A 21,737-nucleotide genomic window follows, 5' to 3' on the forward strand; every position below is an offset into this window, starting at 1 on the left:
AGTTTGCTAATCTAGGAATGCGATCACTGGAACAAGGCATCAAAACAAACCTAAAAACGAGATTCAACTTAATTCAAAGTACCATCCTAAACTAATTTGCATCCAGACAAGCTAAAGCTAATCTAAACCTATGAAATTAACATTCCATGCAAAATAAAACACAATCACTAGCTAACATCCACCCAATTAGGATGGCAAGAACAAGATATCAGAATGAGGGTAAAATGGCACGGGACAGTGAGGCAATTTGGCACGAAACAGTAAAGAATGGCACGGAACAAAACAACTAAGTTATCAGAAACAAAAAGAAGCTAAGAAAACTAGATTAAATCCAAACAAAGTTAACTAACAAAGAGAACTAACCATATGAATTGAATTCAGTGTTTTAGACTAATTAACAAGGTTTAAAGTCAAGGTGCAGAAACAAAATGAGAAACTATCAGAAACTCATCCTTCCCGTCCCTTTTCCTTTGCTTCTTCTCAACTTGGTTGTCAATCAAGCCGTTGAATCACAATGTGGCTTCAATAATCCATTTGGAGGCTTCTACTCGGTCGTTGTGTGGTTTGCTTGCTTCCAGCACCCAGAAATCCCGAAGAAACCCTCTCCGACATTGAACAGAGTGTTGCACGAGCCAATTTCAGCTGGCAAAAACCGGATTCCGTTGCTTCTCCTCGCTCCGATGGTATTTCTGTTGATACAAGATTGCTCCGAGATCCTAGGAGAACCCCTCCACGAACCGCGGCCTCGTATTTTGCAGAAACTCGCCGGAAACAGCCGAAACAGGGGTGGAAGCCGCCGGTGAAACCCTCGCCGTCGCGCCTCCTCCAGCTGCCGGATTTCACCCAATCGGCCGGCGTTAGACTCCTCAAGGATCAAGCTTCGCAATGGGTTAGGTTTGGGTGGATGGGGCTGGCCTGGGAGTTACGTCGGTGAGCAGGGGAAGGTCGCGCGCGGGGAAGATGAACAGTAGCGGCCAGCCACTGTTCATCACCTATAGTTCGGGTTTATATACGGTCGATTAACTCATTAATCTCAGCCGTCTGATCTTGATCTGATGGTCAGCTTGATCTAGGCTTTAGGGCAGCTTAGGGTTTGTGAAAAATTCAGGGATTTTGATCGAGCTTGATCTAGGTCATGTCCTCCATGTTGGCTTGATCAATTTGGCAAATTTGACTCGATTTTACCGCGGTTGAGCTCGAATTGGGTCTGATTTGAGCCCTAAAATCAATTAAAACTAAATTAATGCAAAAATTTACCATTAAATCATGAAAATTATATCAAGCCTCAATTTATGTAATATAGGACAAACATGATCAAATCGATTCATTTCATAATTTATTTTCATGTAAAAGCCCAAAAATAAATCGATTAAAAATTAATAAAACTCTAACTCATCATATTGCTACTGAAAGTCTTTGGCCAAAGCATTACATGTCAAGAGCACGGTACTCTTGGATACATGTACAAGTAACTTGAATTCACAAGACAAGAAAGCAACTTGGGTTAGGTGTGACATAGTCAGCCTAGTGGAGACCGACACATAGACCATGTCCTAAACCAAGCAGGTATAAGACGATGAAAGGAACGAGGCACGTTTCAATGGAGCTGCTGAAGGGTTTAGAAACTGTTCTGAAATTAATCGTTGATTTTTTGATCAATTGGGGATCATAATGTACTACTAGGTGTCACTCATAATCATTCTGTAATTAATGGTTAATTACGGACGACCAACATAACCGAGAACCTATTGGGTCACACGCACTACAAGTTCTCCGAAGGACTTAAAACAAGTTTGAGAATTGGATTCTCAGAACGAGAGAAATAAAGTCTGGTTGGACCAAACCAAGGACAATATGATGGAATTCGTCTTACGAAGATGAAACGAACGAAACTAATTTCATTCAAATCGAATATCATTTAGTTAGTGAACCAAATAATTTGATTTTAAACTGAATTAAACCACTTAGTTTGGTTCATGATGGAAGAGATTTTGACAGAACGGATGTGATGAGAAGCTTCGTCTTGTAAAGATGAATCAAACAAAACTAGTTTGAATCAAATCGGAGTTCATTTGATTAGTGAACCAAGTGAACCAAGTTTGAATCTAATTCGCTACAGTAACGAGATGGTTAGGTTCAACCCGTTACATCTAGTTTAGTTGGTCCGGTTCAACCCAAATCAGGGTTTTGGTTTCTTGATTTTTGGCTGAAATAAAACCTAGGTTTTAATCAAAACCTAGGATTTTTTACAAGAAAAAGTCCAAGGTTGGTCTTGGCAAGGAAAAGTCCAAGTGGGTAGTCTTGGCAAGGAAAAGTCCAAGTGGTTAGTCTTGGCAAGGACTTGACATGACGAAGCTGATGGAAGCATCTCAGGCTAGTGCAAGGATGATGGAGCATCCAGGGAAGGCATGAGGCTATGGGAGATGTTTGAAGGCCGAGGTCTAGGTCAAGAGAAGCTGAAATGGGATTTTTCAGCTTCACCAGTCGACTGGCCCTGCCAGCAGTCGACTGCTCATAAATCAGACGCACACAGAAAAATCAGTCGAGCCAGAGGAAGACAGGAGTCGACTGGGCAGTCGACTGGTGTTATGGTGAGTCGACTGTTGCCAGTCGACTGGTCTTGGATCAGTCGACTGCTATTTGAACGTTGCAGAAAATTGGCAAGCATTTAATGCACTTTAATGCGAGATTTTGTTGCCGATTGAAGGCATCAGTCGACTGGCCCTGCCAGCAGTCGACTGATGTTGCAGAGTTATAAAAGAAGCCTGCGCGAGAACAACTCAAGATTTTACAAGAATTCTGCTATTCTTTCATTACTTTGTGCTTCTTTTGAGAACGTGTTTGTTCTCTATTCTCTGCTTTCTTCCTCTCCTCTTAAACACTATTTCATATCATTCTTGAGGAGATCGAAAGAGTTGTAAAGGTTTCTCCGCCTTCGAGGTTTTCGAGAAGGAGAAGATTCATAGTGCATCGGGTGTGTGCGTGCGTGTGGATCCTTGGATTAGTCACCTCTGCGGAGGTGGATACCAAGTAAACAAACCGGGTTAGCGTTGATCTATTATTTTCTCTTTTATATTTTGCTTCCGCTAACACTCTTGCAGAGAAACAATCAAAGAAAAATCGAGAAACGCTATTCACCCCCCTCTAGCGAACCAACCGATCCTAACATTTTGTCGTGTCTACTAAAAGGAATTTTTGTCATCTTGCCTAGAAGATAAGATTTGTATGCCTCATATAATTCAAAATCAAATGATTCTAGAAATTCAATTCCTTAGACAAGTTTTCTTGATATGCGACTCTCATTAAATGCGACCCAAGTGAGATATATTTGATTCAAATTATTAGGTTTAAACCGTTTGATATTTATGTTATAGATTGAGTTTTCAAAATCTAAAACATAGAGTTCATTTATCAGAGGTTGACTATAATAGAACATATCATTTAAAAGTATAGAATAACATTTGCCCTTTATTATAAATGAAAAACTTTTCTTATCCAAACAAGAAACAAAGATAATGTTCTTAGTTAAAGCAGACACAAAATATCACTCCTCTAATTCTAAAACAAGCCCAATGGGCAAAGATAAGGAATATGATCCTATAGCTATAGTAGCAACTCTTGGCCATTGCCTACTAGTAGGTCCACTTCGCCCTTTGTTAATGCTCTAGTCCTTCTTAGGCCTTGCATATTGATATAAATGTGAAATACAATCGGTATCTAATACTCATAAAGAAGAAATAGAAAAATTGACTTCTATAATATATATACCTGAGATAGAAATCTCACTTCTTTTCTTTTTTCTTAACTTCATCTAAGTAGAGTTTACAGTTCCTCTTTCAATATTCGATCTAACTACAGTAGAAGCAGGTCCCTTCCTTAGATACCTTACCTTTGGATTTCAGTGCAGTAGTCTTGGCCTTGCCTTTGGCTAGGGTCTTACCCTTACCTTTGGGCTTCCATTTACCTTTTCCCCTTTTGTACCATCAGTGCGGTATTAGGATTAGTATTCTTGAGATTGGGTTCAGCAGTTCTCAACATGTTGAGCATCTCGGGCAATGACTTATCAATTTTATTCATGTTATAATTCATGATAACTTGACTATACCCTTCTGCCAACGATTGCAAAATAAGGTCAATGGTCAATTCTTAGCTTAGTGGAAATCTTAATCTTTCAAAGTTCTCAATGTACCCAATCATGTTGAGTACATGAGTTCCTATAGGAGTTCCTTCTTGCATCTTACATGGAAATAAGATCTTAGACACCTCAAACCGTTCGTGCTAGCTTGCCTTTGATATAGTTGTTTAAGGTGCTCAACCATATCGTGAGCATCCATGTTCTCATGTTACTTCTGAAGCTCAGAGTTCATGGTGGCAAGTATAAGGCATGACACATCCAATGCATCATCCTAATGCTTCTTGTAAGCATCTTTTTCCACACGAGTTGCGTTAGTGGCGGGTACTTCAAGAATGGATTGCTCTAGGACGTACAATTTTCGTTCTTGCTTGAGAATGATTCTCAAGTTTCTGTACCAGTCTAGAAAATTAGCTCCGTTGAGCTTGCCCTTCTCAAGGACTGATCCCATAGAGAGAGTATTGGACGTATTTGACAACATGGTGATCTACAATAATAAAATACAGAAATAAGTATCATATCTAAATCATTTAATTAGACCTTTAATTAAATGATGTTCCTACTGAATTGTAGAGCTTTGGTAGGGGCAAGTCATGGATGTGGGCAACATTAGTTCACCCACACTACTAGCTCTAAACTCAATATCCATAATATTCTCGTGGGACAAGATCCATATTATACCTCATTTTGAGTTAACTTTGGCTAATCGCCCAAAATTTAGTATAATTTAGATAGGCAGCGTTTACCAATTACATCTTATGCAACTCTTGTATAGTTGAGTGAACAAGACTATTTTGTTCGTTTGCCCAACCTTTGAGATATGCCTCGAAGTTCTCAATGTTGGGTCCAAAAGGATGTCTGTATCTCCACAATGACATGATATTGTCCACTTTGGGCCTAAGCCCTCATGGCTTTGCTCTTGGGCTCTCCCCAAAAGGCCTCATCCAATGGAGATACTTTTCATCCCTTTAAACCCATGATCTTTCCCATGTGTTTTAGATGTGGGACTATGTTTGCACCCTTGCAACCCAACAATCCCCCCCTCAAACAAAGGACCACTGGAAGCTCCCCTACCATTTCTCATGGTCGGCTGTCATGCTGCCATTTCTCATGGTCTGGCTGCCATGTCCCTCATGGTCCGGCTGTCATGTCTCATGGTCCGGCTGCCATGTCCCTCATGGTCCGCTGCCTGCCATGTCTCATGGTCCGGCTGCCATGTCCCTCATGGTCCGAGCCTCCCCTACTTCCTTTGTTTAAGGTTCAACCCACATGGTTAGATTCGGGTCATGGCTCATCCGGCGGTTAGTCCGGTGAAGAGCGACCTCGCTCTGATACCAATTGTTGGGTCCAAAAGGATGTCTGTATCTCCACAATGACATGTATTTGTCCACTTTGGGCCTAAGCCCTCATGGCTTTGCTCTTGGGCTCTCCCCAAAAGGCCTCATCCAATGGAGATACTTTTCATCCCTTTAAACCCATGATCTTTCCCATGTGTTTTAGATGTGAGACTATGTTTGCACCCTTGCAACCCAACACTCAATCCAATTGAAGTAACTTAGTTAAGTTTTATCCAAAGTTCAATAGTCGGATATCACAATTATCCAGTCGCACTCTACCAAGAAAAATTGAGTCACTTTGCTTTGGCAAACCCAATTACAATTGATCGAGGTGGTAGTGAATACCAAACTTTAGTAAGCATATTGAGTCAACTTAATTACGATAAAATACTAACTAAGCATGCATCACATACAGTCATGGCATATATTAACATCTAAGCATAAATGTGACATGGTTATGACCCATCTATTATGATCTTCTCAAGCCAATGAGAAAATTGAAAGATCAATCTAAGGATAACATTTTCTTTAAGTTATTCCTTTGGTTGTCCTGTATTATCGGCATCCTTCTTGTAACTTCATCATTCAGTAGACTAGCACTCCTTATTTTATACATTATAAATTAAAGAAAACTCGAGTTACATTCGAGTCTAATATCATTTTATAATTAGAAATATAGAGGTAAAGGCACGACACGTAGGCTGTATTATGAATTACATCATGCACACACACACAAATCCAACCTCATTGGATAAAGGGGTCATAACCATGCACGATGGCATACAACATCCACAATAGATCTATGACATAATTTATTATGATTGCAAATATGACTTATAAAATCTCACGGCGGTCCTGTTGGTCCATCAAGATGAACTTGAGACCCTCCACAGTTTGAAGCCATCTGTTCTTAGAGATTCTGAGGCAAAGTGCTGTTGTATTTCTAGATTTTTTCTCTTTTGGAGCCTTTTGATCATTTGACGGTGGATCATATGTTCGAGTACTTTTTCCACCGAGCTAGTCCACTGAATAAGAGAATTTTCTCTGCTCAAATTTTCTCGACTGCCGATAATGTCCTTTATAAGGTTATTTTCTCGACGGTGGATCACAATAACCTTATAAAGGACATTATCGAGTGTGTACTACCTATTGTCACTCATGCTCTAGCCTCGGTGAGACTCAATCATCTATTCCTCTTTTACACATTTTGTCATAGATTAGATGTTCATGTTAGCCTCAATATATTTCATTGCATTGTACATTTTACCAAACCCATTCAGAAAAAGATCTACATAACTTTCCCTCATCTCATTACTACATAACTTGCATCATTAGGCATTGATGTGACTAAGGGCAAGGCAAGCATTAAACCTCTCACTGACTACGATCGGATTGGGCTTTGCAACTTCTCCTTAGCTTGGATGAGGGAGGATTTTTACACCATGGAGTGGGACAACAATCATGATGATCATGTCGACGAGCTTGGTGGTGAGGAGGCTGAGGGAGCATCACCTTTGCCAGCACTAGATGCCCCTGACGATGATGAGTCCCCAATGGATCGGGATGATTATTTAGAAGTAGCTATTGAGTCCCTTGACACTCGGGTCGAGGAACTACGCCTTAAGTTTAGTGGTTGTCTTGACTCCATTGATGGATTCGTTGCATTTCTGATCGGGATGTTTCAGTCATGGATGTTAGGTCATCCTCCTCCGCTGCCTTCTACTTTCGGTGGGGCGTCTGACAACAGTGCTCCTCTAGTTATGGACCTTGATTAGGTTTTCATTTTTTACTCTAGGATGTTTATATTGATATATGCACATTTGCACTTTGTATTTTGTTGTGGCACCTTCTGAGTGCTTCTACATGTGTGCAAACTTTTGAAGTGAATGCAATCATTCCACTTTTTAATCTATATCTTACCCCTTTTTCTCTGTTATGTGGTTGTATTTGGCTTGTGTGTTTGTGTATGGCCTCTATGTTTCCATAATTTATGGATACGTGTTCCATCTTCGTTGTCTTGGTTGCTATGTGTGTGCTATGTGAGCATTTCTTCCTCGTGTTCATTACGTGTGCCTTGTTTTAGGGGGAGGTAACCCTCGTTGTGTTTTATCTTATCACTCTTATACTGTTCTAATGTTTTAATATTTGTCAAGGGGGAGATAAATGTGCTCTAAACTTTCATATTGTCAAACATCAAAAAGGGGGGATTGTTAATGCAATCATGACCATGAGTTATAATTTTGATGATTGACATCAGTAATTTTGATGATTGGCATTATTAAAGCTTAGAGCAAAATATGAAAAATCTCACTTGTGTATCAAGTGTGTAGGAAAGTCTTTACAGGTAAGAAGATTGGATGTGAGGCAAAGAGAAGTCCAAGAAAGTCGAGAAGCGAACTCTTGACGAGAGAAAGTCCTTACAGGTCAGAAGGCCGGATGTGAGGCAAATGAAATCTAAGAAGGTCGATGACCAGACTTATGGTAAGAGAAGAAAGAACGAGTGCATCACATATTAGATGCGTAGAAGGTAATTTAGATGAATTCAATAGAAACTTATATCAGTCGATTGATTCTAATATCCAGTCGACTGATGTTGGTATCAGCCGACTAGAAAATAATAATTAATTGACTGATACTAAGTTTTTAGCTTGATTCTAAATACCAGCCGATTGATACCATGGCAGTCGAATTGATTTAAGGATCGATTCGACTGATAAGTAACTTCAGTATGCTGATTCTGTTTTAGAAGTAAACAGAATAGAATTAATTCTACTGATTATTCATATTAGTCAACTGATTCTATTTCGGAAGCTAACAGAATAGAATCGATTCGACTGATTCTTGATATCAGTCGACTGATTCTATTTCGGAAGCAAACAGAATAGAATCGATTCGACTGATTATACATGTCAGTCAACTGATTATGTTTCAAAAGTAAATAGAAGAGAATTGATGCGATTAGTGACTCAATTAATCCATAACAATTGACTGATGTGAAGAATTAGTCGACTGATATTTGAAATTCAATAAAATCAGACATCATTTCAGAAGGTTCAGAGGTCGTTATTTATCGCTGACCAAATTAATTGACTGGTATGAGAAATCAGTCGACTAATCTCAAGAGAAGTTGAACATGTTTAAATGATGAGAGTTAGCCGTTGATGGGCACTGTTCATGCCATTTTGCTCTAAGTTTTCTTGCTAAAGTACTGAAAAATCCATCTGGTGTTCAACTACACAACTTGGAGCAATCCCTAGAAGAAGAAGAAGCAAATCCATCAAGATCATTGTAAAACTTCTTATCTTCTTTTTTGTGGTTTTTTGATTATTCTTGTAAAATATTGTAATCCTACTGTAAGAGGGTTTCTCCGATTTCGGAATTTGTCAGATAAGGAGAAGATTTAGTGGAAGTGGTGAGCTGAGAGTGGATCCTTAAATTAGTCGCCTCAAGGAGGCGGATACCAAGTAAAATCATTCGAGTTAGGTTGTGTTTGTCATGTGGCTGATTTTGCAAGAAGTTTCCACTGCTATAGATCAAGTCTAAGAAAGTTGAGCTATTCAATCCCCCCCCCCCCCTTCTAGCTCATAAGGTCCTAACACCATGCGTCCAGATCTACTCGGACCGAACTTTAGTTTGCGTTCCATATTTCATTCCCTGCATCAGTGTTAGCACAAGCATTGTATAATGAGTATAAATGACAGCTTATAGTTGTCCAGTCTCAACTTTTGGTCTCCCATGAAATCTTAAGTTGGACTGATGCCTACTGCTCTCTTTTGAGAGTGCGTCCTCACTACTCCGCTCGAGAAAGTTTACCTGATGCCAAACCATGATCCATTTGACTAGTTTGGACTTTTGCTCAGCTGATCTTGACCCTCGGGACTTCCGCTAGACCTCCAGTCCTCAACCCCCATGCCTGGTGTAGAACCCCCAGGGCTTCTTACCTGGTATCCTCGACCCCCAGGGCTTCTTGCCAGATGTCCTCGACCGCCAAGTCTTCCTATCTAGTCTCTTCGACTAGGACTTCCTTGTCTACTTCCACCAACCAGGACTTCCTTGCCTAGCACCACTGACTAGAACTTTCTTGCCTAGTCTTAACTAAGACTTCCTACAAACTTAATAAGCATGTTAGGTTATAAGTAACCTTAACTTTGATCCTTTGCTGATATCAAAATTCAGGTTTGATTGAATGGTGCTACTTGCACTAACATATATCTCCTTGTCAGTGCACTGGTCGAGTTCCCTAGTCTTTGTGTTAGGGTTGATTTTATCTCTCCTAGTCTCTTGACCAAGATCAACTTTGTTTCTCTAGATCTTTCAACCAGTCAAGTTCTATCGATTTCTAGATCATGGATTTGATCTTCTATTTGATACTCTCATCGACTTTCAACATCAAGTTTGACTGTATTTAATTTATTTAAAAACATAATTATTATTTTTGTCTAGATAGGTTCGCATTCCTTAATCTATTCAAGCATTAAGGCTCATGCACTCTAGCCACTATACCACATGCCTACTCATGCCCGAGTGCTCAGCATTCTTAGTACCCCATCCAGCTCAACGACCTAACTCCCCAACTCAGCTTCCCGAATCACTTTTATAGATCGATAGCCAAAACACTCCGCACTCCATACACAGGATAGCATGTCAAATACTTTGAATCAAAGTTTATTTGACTACATTCCTCAGTCCGACTAGCAAGGGGATTAGTGATAACACCTGACTATAATGTCTCTCCAACGCATGACCCACAACCCATAAACCTGCAAGTCCAATAATCCATTAGGATTTCAAAATTTGGTCCTCTATAAAAGATTGTTATGGTATGAAACTCTAATCCTAACCTTCTAACCTTCTTTTATATGCTTCAATTTTCTTACCTTGATCCCATTACTTAGGCATCGAAGAAGCCTCGCCAGGATAATCCATGTAGGAAAGCTTCATTAGCGAGGTTCAGAGAGCCGATAGATTTTGACCATAACAATAATATTGCCAAATTGTCATAAAAGGAATAAAATTTGCAACAGGTTAAACACTGTTATAACTAATTAATTGTTATAGATTACAACTTTTGCAATAGGACCTAGCATGTCACAGCCTCATCAACAACATGTTGTCATAGATAACCTTCTTTAGTACATTTCAAAAGTTATGAATGAACAAAGAAAAAAATAGTGATCAAGTATGTGAAAGATGCAACTATTAATTGGTTATACAGATAGTGATTGCTTGGATAACTCTTTCTTCTTTAGGTCAAGCACACTACATGTCAATAATAATAACTGCTAGCTTAGCAATTTAAATGTCTTTTTTAATCTTTACTTATTGTAAATTGTAAGAACTTAGTGAGTTATGCTATGCTAGATTTCTAAATAATGGATAAGGTGAATAAAAGGAGATGCAACCAATATTTCAAAATGAAATCAAGTTTTTGTTTTTTTTTACAACTTGTCTCTCTTTTAAAGCTAGCAATTATAGGAGCATAACTGAAAACTTAACAATGCCTTCTCATAGTTTAGGAAGATCATGAATGTAAACTACAAAGTGATCAATGGAGGATATTTATTATGAATGCATTATTGATAATAGAAAGATTCCAAGAAGGATAATTAAACATAGCAAACACAAATACATAGCATGATAAACAAGGCCAATCAGAACCACAAATGCACTTGACCCTAACTAATGAATTAGGTTTACTGAGGAAGCTTGTTCAGCTTGCAGTAAGCATAGTCCTTGTACATCTTAGTCTTATACTTTGCAAGAGTCTCATCACTCACTAGTTGTGGTAGCGGACCGATCTCCATCTCAGGAGGAGGGCTACAAAACACCGGCCATGACATCCTTGCCTTCTCTTTGTTCACAGTTGTCCTATGCAAAACACTCTTGTAATATCCATTGCTTAGTATCTACATAAACACATCGTAAAGTAAATGTTCGCAGAAGGTTAGGTCAGGTCAGGTCAAGTAATTAACTAACTAGACATGCACAAATTGAAACTTGGCAATATAATTAGGATATTCGAAAACAAGAAGTGTATTTTTATACCTCGATTTGGTCTCCTACATGAACGATAATGGCATTAGGAATGTGTTTAGCATCGAACCAATGATCATCTTTGAAGATCTGAAGGCCGGGAACATCATTAGGCACCAAGATTGTGATCGCAGACATGTCGGTGTGAGCCACGACCCCTAAGGCCAGGTCCGGGCGCGGGCATGGAGGGTAGTAGTTGATCTTAAGTAGGTACTCCAAGTTTTGTCCTCCAACAGACTGCATAAGCACATGATCTTCTAGTCCTAGTCCCTTTGATAGCATTATAAGAATTTTATTCGACAAAATACGCAAGTATTTGCCGTATTCCTCGTTCGCCTTCCTGTACAATTGTTGATGATATGATTGTTATATCTATATCACATATTTGTGTATAGTAAGAAATATAGTTGGTCCTCTGCATTTATTTCTTTTGGTAATAATTAATATGTACACTATCAATTAACTTGTTCGATAAAAAGACAACAAGAAAAAAAAAATGTTTCCAAGGTTCATTATATCATGTAAATGTTGATGATATATAAATTATGTTATATATATATATATATATATATATATATATATATATAATATCCTACTCACCTTACAAATGATTCGTTCACGACAGAATATTCGAGACTCCCTAAAGGGTTTCAAGCACCTAAAACATAAACAGTGATTTTTTTAATTTTATTTTTGACTTACGGTTAAACATTTAAGATTTTTTTTTAAGGCTTTGGAGTTGGGTTATAATATCAAGCACACACAAATTTTCAAAACGAAAAAAATTAATTACTCATGGGGTGTGTCAGATTGTTATTCCACACTTCTTATGTTTAATACTATAACTACACTCTTAAATTTTAAAGAGAAAAATTTTTAATGACTTAACGTAAATTTTAAAAAATAAAAGCATTGTTCATTTTAAAATTTTTCACATATTATTAAACGAGTAAATATCAAATATATATATATTATCACTTGACCGACAAAAATTGATAAACGATTTACTATCATAATGACTTAATCGTAAATCTTAAAAAATGAAAAACTCTCCTTGATCTAGCTAGTCGCTTAAACCATCCGACTTTAATTTGGCGCACGTCTTTGAAAATTTCTTTAAATCAGCTTAATTATGATATCATAAAAAAAGAAAATAAATTATGACCAAGAATATTACTAAAAAAAACTCTGAGGTTCTGTTTAATTTGATTAAAATAGAAGCAAAACTAAATGTGAAGCTTTCCATTCCCATGTCAACTACGTACCCAGTGTCGCATGCATGCAGTGATGAAGAAGACGACGACTCCATCATCTCTGTGTTACTAATTTTGAAGTCAACTTGAAGTATATTTTACAATATATATTAAAATAAATAAATAAATATTATTATTTATTTATTTCATTTGAATAAAGAAATGATGCATAATTAAGAGATGTAACTCTTTACATTTCATGAAAAAAGTGTATAATGAAATGGTGCACAATGAAGGGATACAACTCTTCATGTTTCATAAAAGGGTACATATCATTGTATCTATAAATATCCTCCATTGTAAGATAATGAATTCATCTTCTACTTAGTGTATTGTATGAGTTCTAAAGAGTTCTTTAAGGGTTCAAGAGTGTGAGAATTTCTTGTTAGCAATAACAAGAAATTCATAGAGGTTTTATTAATTGTATCCTGGGGGAGTATCGTCATCAACCCATAGCAACTACGTGTAGAGCTGTCAAACGGGTTAATCCATGGTGGGACGGGCCAATCCATGGCGGGCTCATCATATGGCGGGGCGGGGTGGGCCAACCTACCAACTTGGCGGGTTGGGAAATCTCTGACCCAACCCAACTCAAGGCGGATCGCGAGTTAGGCGGACCAACCCACGGACCTGTTAAAAAATAAAAAATTATAAAATATTAAAAATTTTAAGTTTAAATTATAATTTAAATTGATTAAGTTGAAATTTTTAAGTTTGAATTATAATTTTTAAGCTTGAATTGTAATTTAAATGGATCAACTCCACTAATTGACTAAGTTTTCTACTTTAATTTTAAAATTTAAAATAAATAAATAAACTTTCTCAATCCGCAGGCCAACCCAAGCCCGCCGAGGGCCAACCCACCGGGTCGCGGGTCTAGGCGGGCTAACCCATCTGAACCCATCATAAAATGGATTGATAAAATTTCAATCCAACCCGCCTAAATTACTTGGCGGGGCGGGCGAATTCGACGGGCCTAACCCAACTTGACGGCTATAACTACGTGTGGGGGTGAATATCTCTCTAAGGATAGCGATTGATTTCGTGCCTTGAAACCATGTACAATATTCAAGTTCTTGTTCATCTTCCTCCACCCTTCCACCTAACAATCTTAGAGAGATATTGTGTGAAGATGGCTCAAGATCAAAATAACACTTTCAAGGTCATGAACCAAGAGTTTGTCAAACTAGATCGATTCGATGGGACAAACTTCAACCGATGGAAGGACAAAATGATGTTTCTTCTTTCGGTACTAAATCTTGCTTATGTTCTCGATCCAAACGCTATACCAATTCCCAATGTTGCTGACAATGCAACCAATGAAGAAAAAGAAAGGATTGCCCGATTAAAGAAAAAATGTGACGAGGACACCTTTGCATGCCGAGGGCACATTCTCAACACCTTGTCAGACAGACTTTATGATCTCTACATGTCAATTCAATCACCATTAGAGATTTGGAAGTCTTTAGAAGAAAAATACAATAATGAGCGACAAGGTACGGATAAATTTATCATGTTAAAGTACTTTGAGTTTAGTATGGTTGATAATGTGCCTATCATGGATCAAGTTCATGAGTTACAAATTCTTGTAAGTAGACTTCGTGATCTACAAATATTGATTCCTGAATCATTGCAAGTTGGAGCAATTAGTGCAAAATTGCCTTCATCTTGGAATGATTATAGGAAGAAACTCCTATATCTTAGAAAAGACTTCTCTATTGAAAGATTACTAAGGCATTTACGTATATAAGAGGAAACTCGAAAACGTGATGTTATGCATCTTTCTCAAAGTTCTAAGGTGAACAATATTGGAGAAGCAAAAGTCAATCAAGGCAAAAGAAAGAAATCCTTCGTGGATAGCAAGCAAGATAAAAAGAGACAAAGAGTATGCTACCATTGCCACAAGAAAGGGCATTAAATCAAGGATTGTCGACTTCAGAAAAAGGGTAATAACTCAAAAGAAGCGTCAAATTCCAAGGCCAACTTAGTGGAAGAAGAGGGCTTAGTTGCTATGATAACAGAGGGAGTTCAATGCATATATATTAGTATGATCACAGAACTAAACATGACAACACATGGAAGATCCCATGAGTGGTGGCTAGATTCTGGTGCTACTGTTCATGTTTGCAATGACCGCAATCAATTCAAGATATATGAAGAAGTGAACAACCAAGAGGTACTAATGGGAAATGACAACTCGACAAAAGTGTGTGGTCAAGGAACAGTAGAATTGAACTTTACATCAGGAAAGAAGTTAAACTTGGTGAATGTACTTCATGTTCCAGATATAAGAAAGAACTTAGTCTCTGCTAGTCTCTTATGTAAGAGAGGATTCAAAATTGTGATGGAATCCGATAAGATTTGTTAGTACAGATGGAATCAGAATATCTCCACAATGGTATGATATTGTCCACTTTGGGCTTAAGCCCTCATGGTTTTGTTCTTGGGCTCTACCCAAAAGGCACTCACACCAATTGAGATATCTTTCCATCTTATAAACCCATGATCTTTTAATATATTTCAATGTGGGAATTTGTATTGTATCCAACAATCCTCCCCTCAAACAAACACCACTGGGAGCCCCCTACCATTATTCCAATGGTATATACCAGCCTCCCTACCTCCTTCATTTTTCCTGAGGGCCCTCACATGGCTCTACATTGACCATGACTTTGATACCAATTGTTAGTACAGATAGAAAATCAGAATATCTCCACAATGGTATAATATTGTTCACTTTGGGCTTAAGCCCTCATGGTTTTATTCTTGGGCTCTACCCAAAAGGTCTTACACCAATTGAGATATCTTTCCATCTTATAAACCTTATGATATTTTTCATGTATTTCCAATGTGGAACTTTAATTATATCCCAACAAGATTATCTTGCTCAAGAATGATGTGTATGTAGGAAAAGGATATTATTACTCAAGGCATGTTCAAGTTTAGCATTCATAATATAGTTTAGCCATAAAAGGCATTTTCATAGGATATGCTCAAAATTCTAAGGCATATAGAATTTTGAACTTAGTGTCCAATATAGTTATTGAATAAAGGGAGATGGAATTTATTGAAAATAAATTCATTGTTGATTCAAACCCCAATTTGGAATATCCCCAAAAGGATACAAAAATTTTCTAAGAAGTAGTTGTAAATCAAGGTAATAAAAGTCTAAGTGACAATGAATCATTTAAACCAAGAAAGAGTCAAAGAGTGAGAAAAGAGAAAGACTTGGATCCAAACTTTATCTCTTCTCAAGCTATAACTTTTTTGGTTGAAGGAACTAGGGATTCTATCATAAACAAGATCCCAATTGTTCTAAACGTAGAGGGTGATCCTCAAACGTTTAAAGAAGCAATGACCTCTAGAGATTCTACCTTTTGGAAAGAAGCAGCAGATGACGAAATGAAATCAATATTATCTAATAATACTTGGGTCTTGGTCGATTTACCTCAAGGATCAAAGCCTATAGGATGCAAGTGGGTATTTAAAAGAAAATGTGATGCAGATGGTTCACTACAAACCTTTAAAGCAAGGTTGGTAGGAAAAGGGTTTAGACAAAAGAAAAGTCTAGACTATTTTGATACCTATGCACCTGTGGCAAGAATGACTTCTATTAGGACTCTTATAGCATTAGCATCCATTTACAAGTTTCATGTGCATCAAATGGATGTTAAAACGGCTTTTCTTAATGGAGATCTTAATGAAGAAATTTATATGGAACAATCGGATGGCTATGTGCTACCTGGAAATGAAAAGAAAGTTTGTAAACTTGTTAAGTCTTTATACGGCTTAAAACAGGCGCCTAAACAATGACATGAGAAGTTTGATTCTATAGTGTTATCGAATGGCTTCTCACACAAAAGTGCAGATAGATGTATATACTCCAAATTTACTAAAGACTATGGAGTAATAATCTATTTGTATGTAGATGATATGCTAATTTTTTAGACGAATTTAGAAGGAATTTGTCAAACAAAGGAGTATCTAACTTCTAAATTTAAAATGAAGGATTTGAATGAAGTTGATACGATACTAGGCATAAAGGTGCTTAGACATGAAATTGACTTTGTTTTAAGTCAATCTCATTACATCAAAAAGGTATTGGAAAAGTTTGAGCATCTTAAAATTAAGGAGTCCAATACACCCTATGATCCTAATTTTAAATTAGAAGAAAACATGGGGAGACCTGTAACACAATTAGAATATGCAAGTACTATAGAGAGTTTAATGTATGTCATGCATTGCACCAGACCAGATATAGCATTTGCTGTGTGCAAGCTATCAAGATTTACCGAAAAACCAAGTAATAAATATTGGAAAGCTATAACTAGAATTCTTGGATATCTCAAGAAAACTATAAACTTGAGATTACATTACAGTAGTTATCCTGCTGTATTAGAAGGTTATTCCGATGCTAGTTGAATTACAAATCTAAGTGATAACAAGTCTACTTCAGGATGGATTTTCACCATAGGTGGTGAAGCAATAAGTTGGGCCTCAAAGAAACAAACATGTATTTCACATTCTATTATGGAAGTTGAATTTATAGCTTTATCAGCCGTTGGCAAAGAAGCGGAATGGCTTACGAATTTGTTATATGATATAGAGTTGTGGCCACAACCAATGACTGTCATTTCGATCTTCTGTGATAGTGAATCAACCATGTCTCAAGCACATAACAAGGTTTATAATGGAAAGTCTAGACATATAAGCTTGAGGCATGAGTATGTGAGACAATTAATAGGAGACCGTATAATCACCATCACATATGTAAAATCCCAAGGGAATTTAGCAGACCCACTAACTAAAGGTTTGTCAAGAGATAAAGTCAAGGAGACTACTGCTAAAATGGGATTAAAACTTGTAATTGTTAAATAATAGGAACCCAACCTTATTCTAGTAGAACACTAGTTTCAAGGTTTAATGGGTAACAACAAATTATTTAACAATTAGAGCGCTAAGATATAAGATTTAATGTCATATATAATTATGAGGGTGAGTTAATACTCTTAATGAATTGATAATATTACTTATCAAAATATTCCACCTATGTGAATATAGAAGTGGTGCCGCTTCGGTTGAGAATTTTAGAGGTTTTATTCTCATAAATATTCATGAAACCAGGATGAGCACAGGACCATAAAAGTGCTTAAATTTAATAAATTCTTGAACTTGAAGAGGTACAATTTATGTGTGTGATTTTTTGGTATTAACACAAAAAGTATAAGTTTAATCAATTAGACACTTATTACTTTGTTAGAACCTTTAAAGTTTACACTAAAGAAATATTTAATCCTTGTGATATATTATTTATGCATAAATATGCATAATTTATAAAATAGTGGGGGATTGAAGTATATTTTACAATATATATTAAAGTGAATAAATAAATATTATTATTTATTTATTTCATTTGAATAAGGAAATGGTGCATAATTAAGAGATGCAACTCTTTACATTTCATGGAAAGAGTGCATAATGAAATGGTGCACAATGAAGAGATACAACTCTTCATGTTTCATGAAAGGGTACATACCATTGTATCTATAAATATCCTCCATTGTCCCCGGGGCAATGGTGCAACGGTAGGATATCCTCCATTACGGCGTATTTAATTTTATAATGAGGAACGCAATCAAAGGATTGGGCATCTTCTACGATTTACCCTGATGGTTACCACCCCCAGGGATTGTATTGTGTAGAGAATTATCATTTTTTATAAATATCCTCCATTGTAATATAAGTTCTATTTAGTGTATTGTGGGTTCTAAAGAGTTTTTTAAGGGTTTAAGAGTTAGAATTTCATGTTATTGCTAAACAAGAAATTCATAGAAGTTTCATTGTATTCTGGGGGAGTATTGTCATCAACCCATAGCAACTACGTGTGGGGATGAATATCTCTCTAAAGATAATGATTGATTTCGTACCTTAAAATCACAATATTCAAGTTTTTGTTCATCTTCCTCAACCCTTCCACCTAACACAACTAACTACTCATGCATATATATTTGAATTAGTTACCTGTAGTCTCGAGGGATCTTCGGCCAGAAGGCGTAATTGATCATGGCGGGAGGCCAGATGTTGTGGAAGAGGAAGTCGACCCAGGCCTTCTTCCCCTCCAGGTCCTTCTGCAGCTTGGTGCCGTAGCCCTCCGTGCTCCCCGGCTTGGCCGCGTACTTCTCCTTCTCCTCCTGCGGCAGCTCGAAGAAGGCCTTCCCCACCCGCTGCAGATCGCGCACCACCTCCGCCGGGATGCCGTGGTTGACCACCTGGAATATCCCCCACTCCCTGGCAGCCGCCGCGACCCGGCTCACCAGCTCCCCCTGGTCGGCCTCGCCGGCGAGGTCGACCACGGGGATCTCCGGGGCCTGGCCGCGGTACGTGGTGAAGCCCGGCTGCTCGTGCTCCGGCCGCACGAACTCCGGCGGGATGTCGTCGGCCGCCGCACTCAGCGACGCGATCGCCTGAACGCGCTCCGCCTCCATTGAGGTCTGACTGTGGATAGATTCAGGCGGTGGGTGGGTTTAAATTGGACATCGATCGGTCAATTTTCATTTTGGAATTATTCACGTCGCATTCGTTAGCGGTGCGTTTTCTAGAAGCTCCACGTTCCAAAAGTAAATGCATGGTAAGTAATTTTGAAGATAGATGATTTATATATTTATACACGATCGATCTTTATATCCTTTTGACAATGTGATTTTTAGAAGCTGTGTGTTGTCTAGATCTAGACAGGAGCAATCCAACGGCAATGTTCTAGAAGCAATACTTGAAACAAGGAAACCAACCATGTGTGGATTCATCATTAATTCATATCGAATAATTTTTGGTAATGTACTTCTAGAATTCCCAATAGTCTTCGTCACTTTCCTTAACAAAGGTAAATGTATGCTTCTTCCCAATATAATTGAAGTCCTCTAGCTCGCATCGTAAGATTTCTTCGATAATCGATTCTTATCATATGGTGTATGTAGGATTTGTCTTCTTAGTTACTGTCATTGAGTACCAGCCGGTGAGTGTTACAAAGCACCGATATCTCAAAGTTGAGCATCAAATACCAACACCATTCAGGCATTGTGCCAAATGTCAATGTTGCGCCGTCGACAATACTACCGCCTGTTCAATGATGCCATGTTGTTTGTCATCCTATCCTATGCAACCTATCGGATAACACTACAAAAAAAAATCAGCATTTAAAAATATTTACAACGAATTTTACGATGAAAAAATCTCATTGCTATGAAGTCGTCGTCAATTTTTGCGACGAAACTTTTATATTTTGTTGCAAAATTTTACGATGAAAAAAGATTTTCGTTGCAAAATTTATCACTGATGGGAGACGAAACTCTTTCGTCACCGATGGACAATGAAACTCTTTCATCGCCGATCATTGACAAAAGAGTTTTCGTCGCCAATCGACGACGAAACTCGATTTCATAGCCAATCGACGATGAAACACTGTTTCGTCGCTGATTGGCGATGAAATTTGCAACGAAAAATATTTTTCATCATAAAATATTGATAAACAGTAAGTTATGATAGATTTGCGACAAAATATGGATTCATCGCAAAATCTGGATTCGTCGTAAAATTCATCACAAAATCTGAATTTTTTCTTTCCTACCCTGCTCATTTATGGATTATCCCATAGATACATAACGATCCGATCGGATCGATTCAAATTATACATTCAACCTGTTTATACAAACATACTAAATAAATATTAATTCCACTACATACATTCCACCACATTCATTCAATACAACATTCATTCCACCACAAATACAAATCTCAAATCATATAACATGTAATATGTTCATACAACATTCATTCATTTCAATCCACTACATGATAACATGTTCAAATAACATTCAATCAAATCCACTACATGATACCAAATCAATATCAACATGATATAAAATCCAATCCACTACATCCAGTCATAATATAAATCCATATCCAAATGACACAAGTAATATAAAGAAGTCTGAAGACAAGAAAAAGATACAACAAAATCATCGTCGTCATCTTTGCCCTCTGGAGACTCTGCTTCCTTCTCTATCCATATCTTTTCTCGTCCTGCATAAGAAAACAAAGAAAGAAAAAGTATCATTCTTAAAAATAAAACTAAAACCTATGAACTAAATATGTAAAGACTTACCTCTTCTTCGGATTTGGCCTCACCAATCCTGTTTAAAAAGAAATTAACAGTATTAATAAAAAAATCTATAAATTAATAACTTAAAATTTAATAATACTGATTCTAAAAAAATCATACACAAAAAAACTCATGAAGAACCACCACCATCGTCGTCGTCGTCGTCATCATCACACGGAGCAAAATTTAACTGAAGATGTTGTATGATTAGGTTTTGTTGTCGACGCAATTCGCTAATTTCCTGATCTCTTTACCTCATATCTTGATCTCTTTGCATTAACAAACCTTTCAAATGGCTAACCTCTTTAGTCAAATTATGGATCTGTGTCATTACGGCTGGAGAGGTGGTAGAAGATGTACTAGCAACTCTATGGGTTCTGCTCAAAGAACTCATACCCAATATTCTTCCACCACCTTTGGATCCCTCACTGGCCTCCAGCCATAAACTCAGATCATTCCCAACAGAGGGCTTAGATCCATCATTTTCAGAGCTAGCACTTGAATTTCGCTGTACTAGCTCGAGCTCATCATATTTTTCCTGTATTATCATAAGAAATATTAATATGTTGTAATATTTAAGAAACACATATAAAGATATTTAGATACACATCTAAACCTTAATTGCTTTAGCTCTGTCCCCGCTCCAAGTCTTATTTTTCTTTTGAAATGTGCGAGTAAAAGTATCTATAAAAAATGACTCTCGTCTCATTTCCTTGACCTAAAAAATCATAGTTAAAAATAATAAAATAAATTAAAATTGAAATGGTTGAAAAAAATTATCAATCTGCGCATATACTCATCGATATTGATTGAGCTACCCGCAT

General features: G+C 37.4%; 1 protein-coding gene across 1 annotated transcript; it reads right to left on the reverse strand.

Moving 5' to 3' along the window:
• Positions 1–11,162: 11,162 nt before the first annotated feature.
• On the reverse strand, positions 11,163–21,737 carry LOC141836469 (flavonol synthase 1-like). Its single transcript, XM_074723970.1, has 4 exons — positions 21,706–21,737; positions 18,777–19,244; positions 11,515–11,842; positions 11,163–11,375 (listed from the first exon to the last, which is right to left on the reverse strand). The coding sequence occupies exons 1-4, from the start codon at positions 21,735–21,737 to the stop codon at positions 11,163–11,165; spliced, it is 1,041 nt and encodes a 346-aa protein (XP_074580071.1).

The sequence above is a fragment of the Curcuma longa genome, chromosome 10 (genome assembly GCF_044706935.1).
Source record: "Curcuma longa cultivar G26 ecotype Majalengka, Jawa Barat chromosome 10, ITB_CL_G26_1.1, whole genome shotgun sequence".
Taxonomy (NCBI): Eukaryota; Viridiplantae; Streptophyta; class Magnoliopsida; order Zingiberales; family Zingiberaceae; genus Curcuma; species Curcuma longa.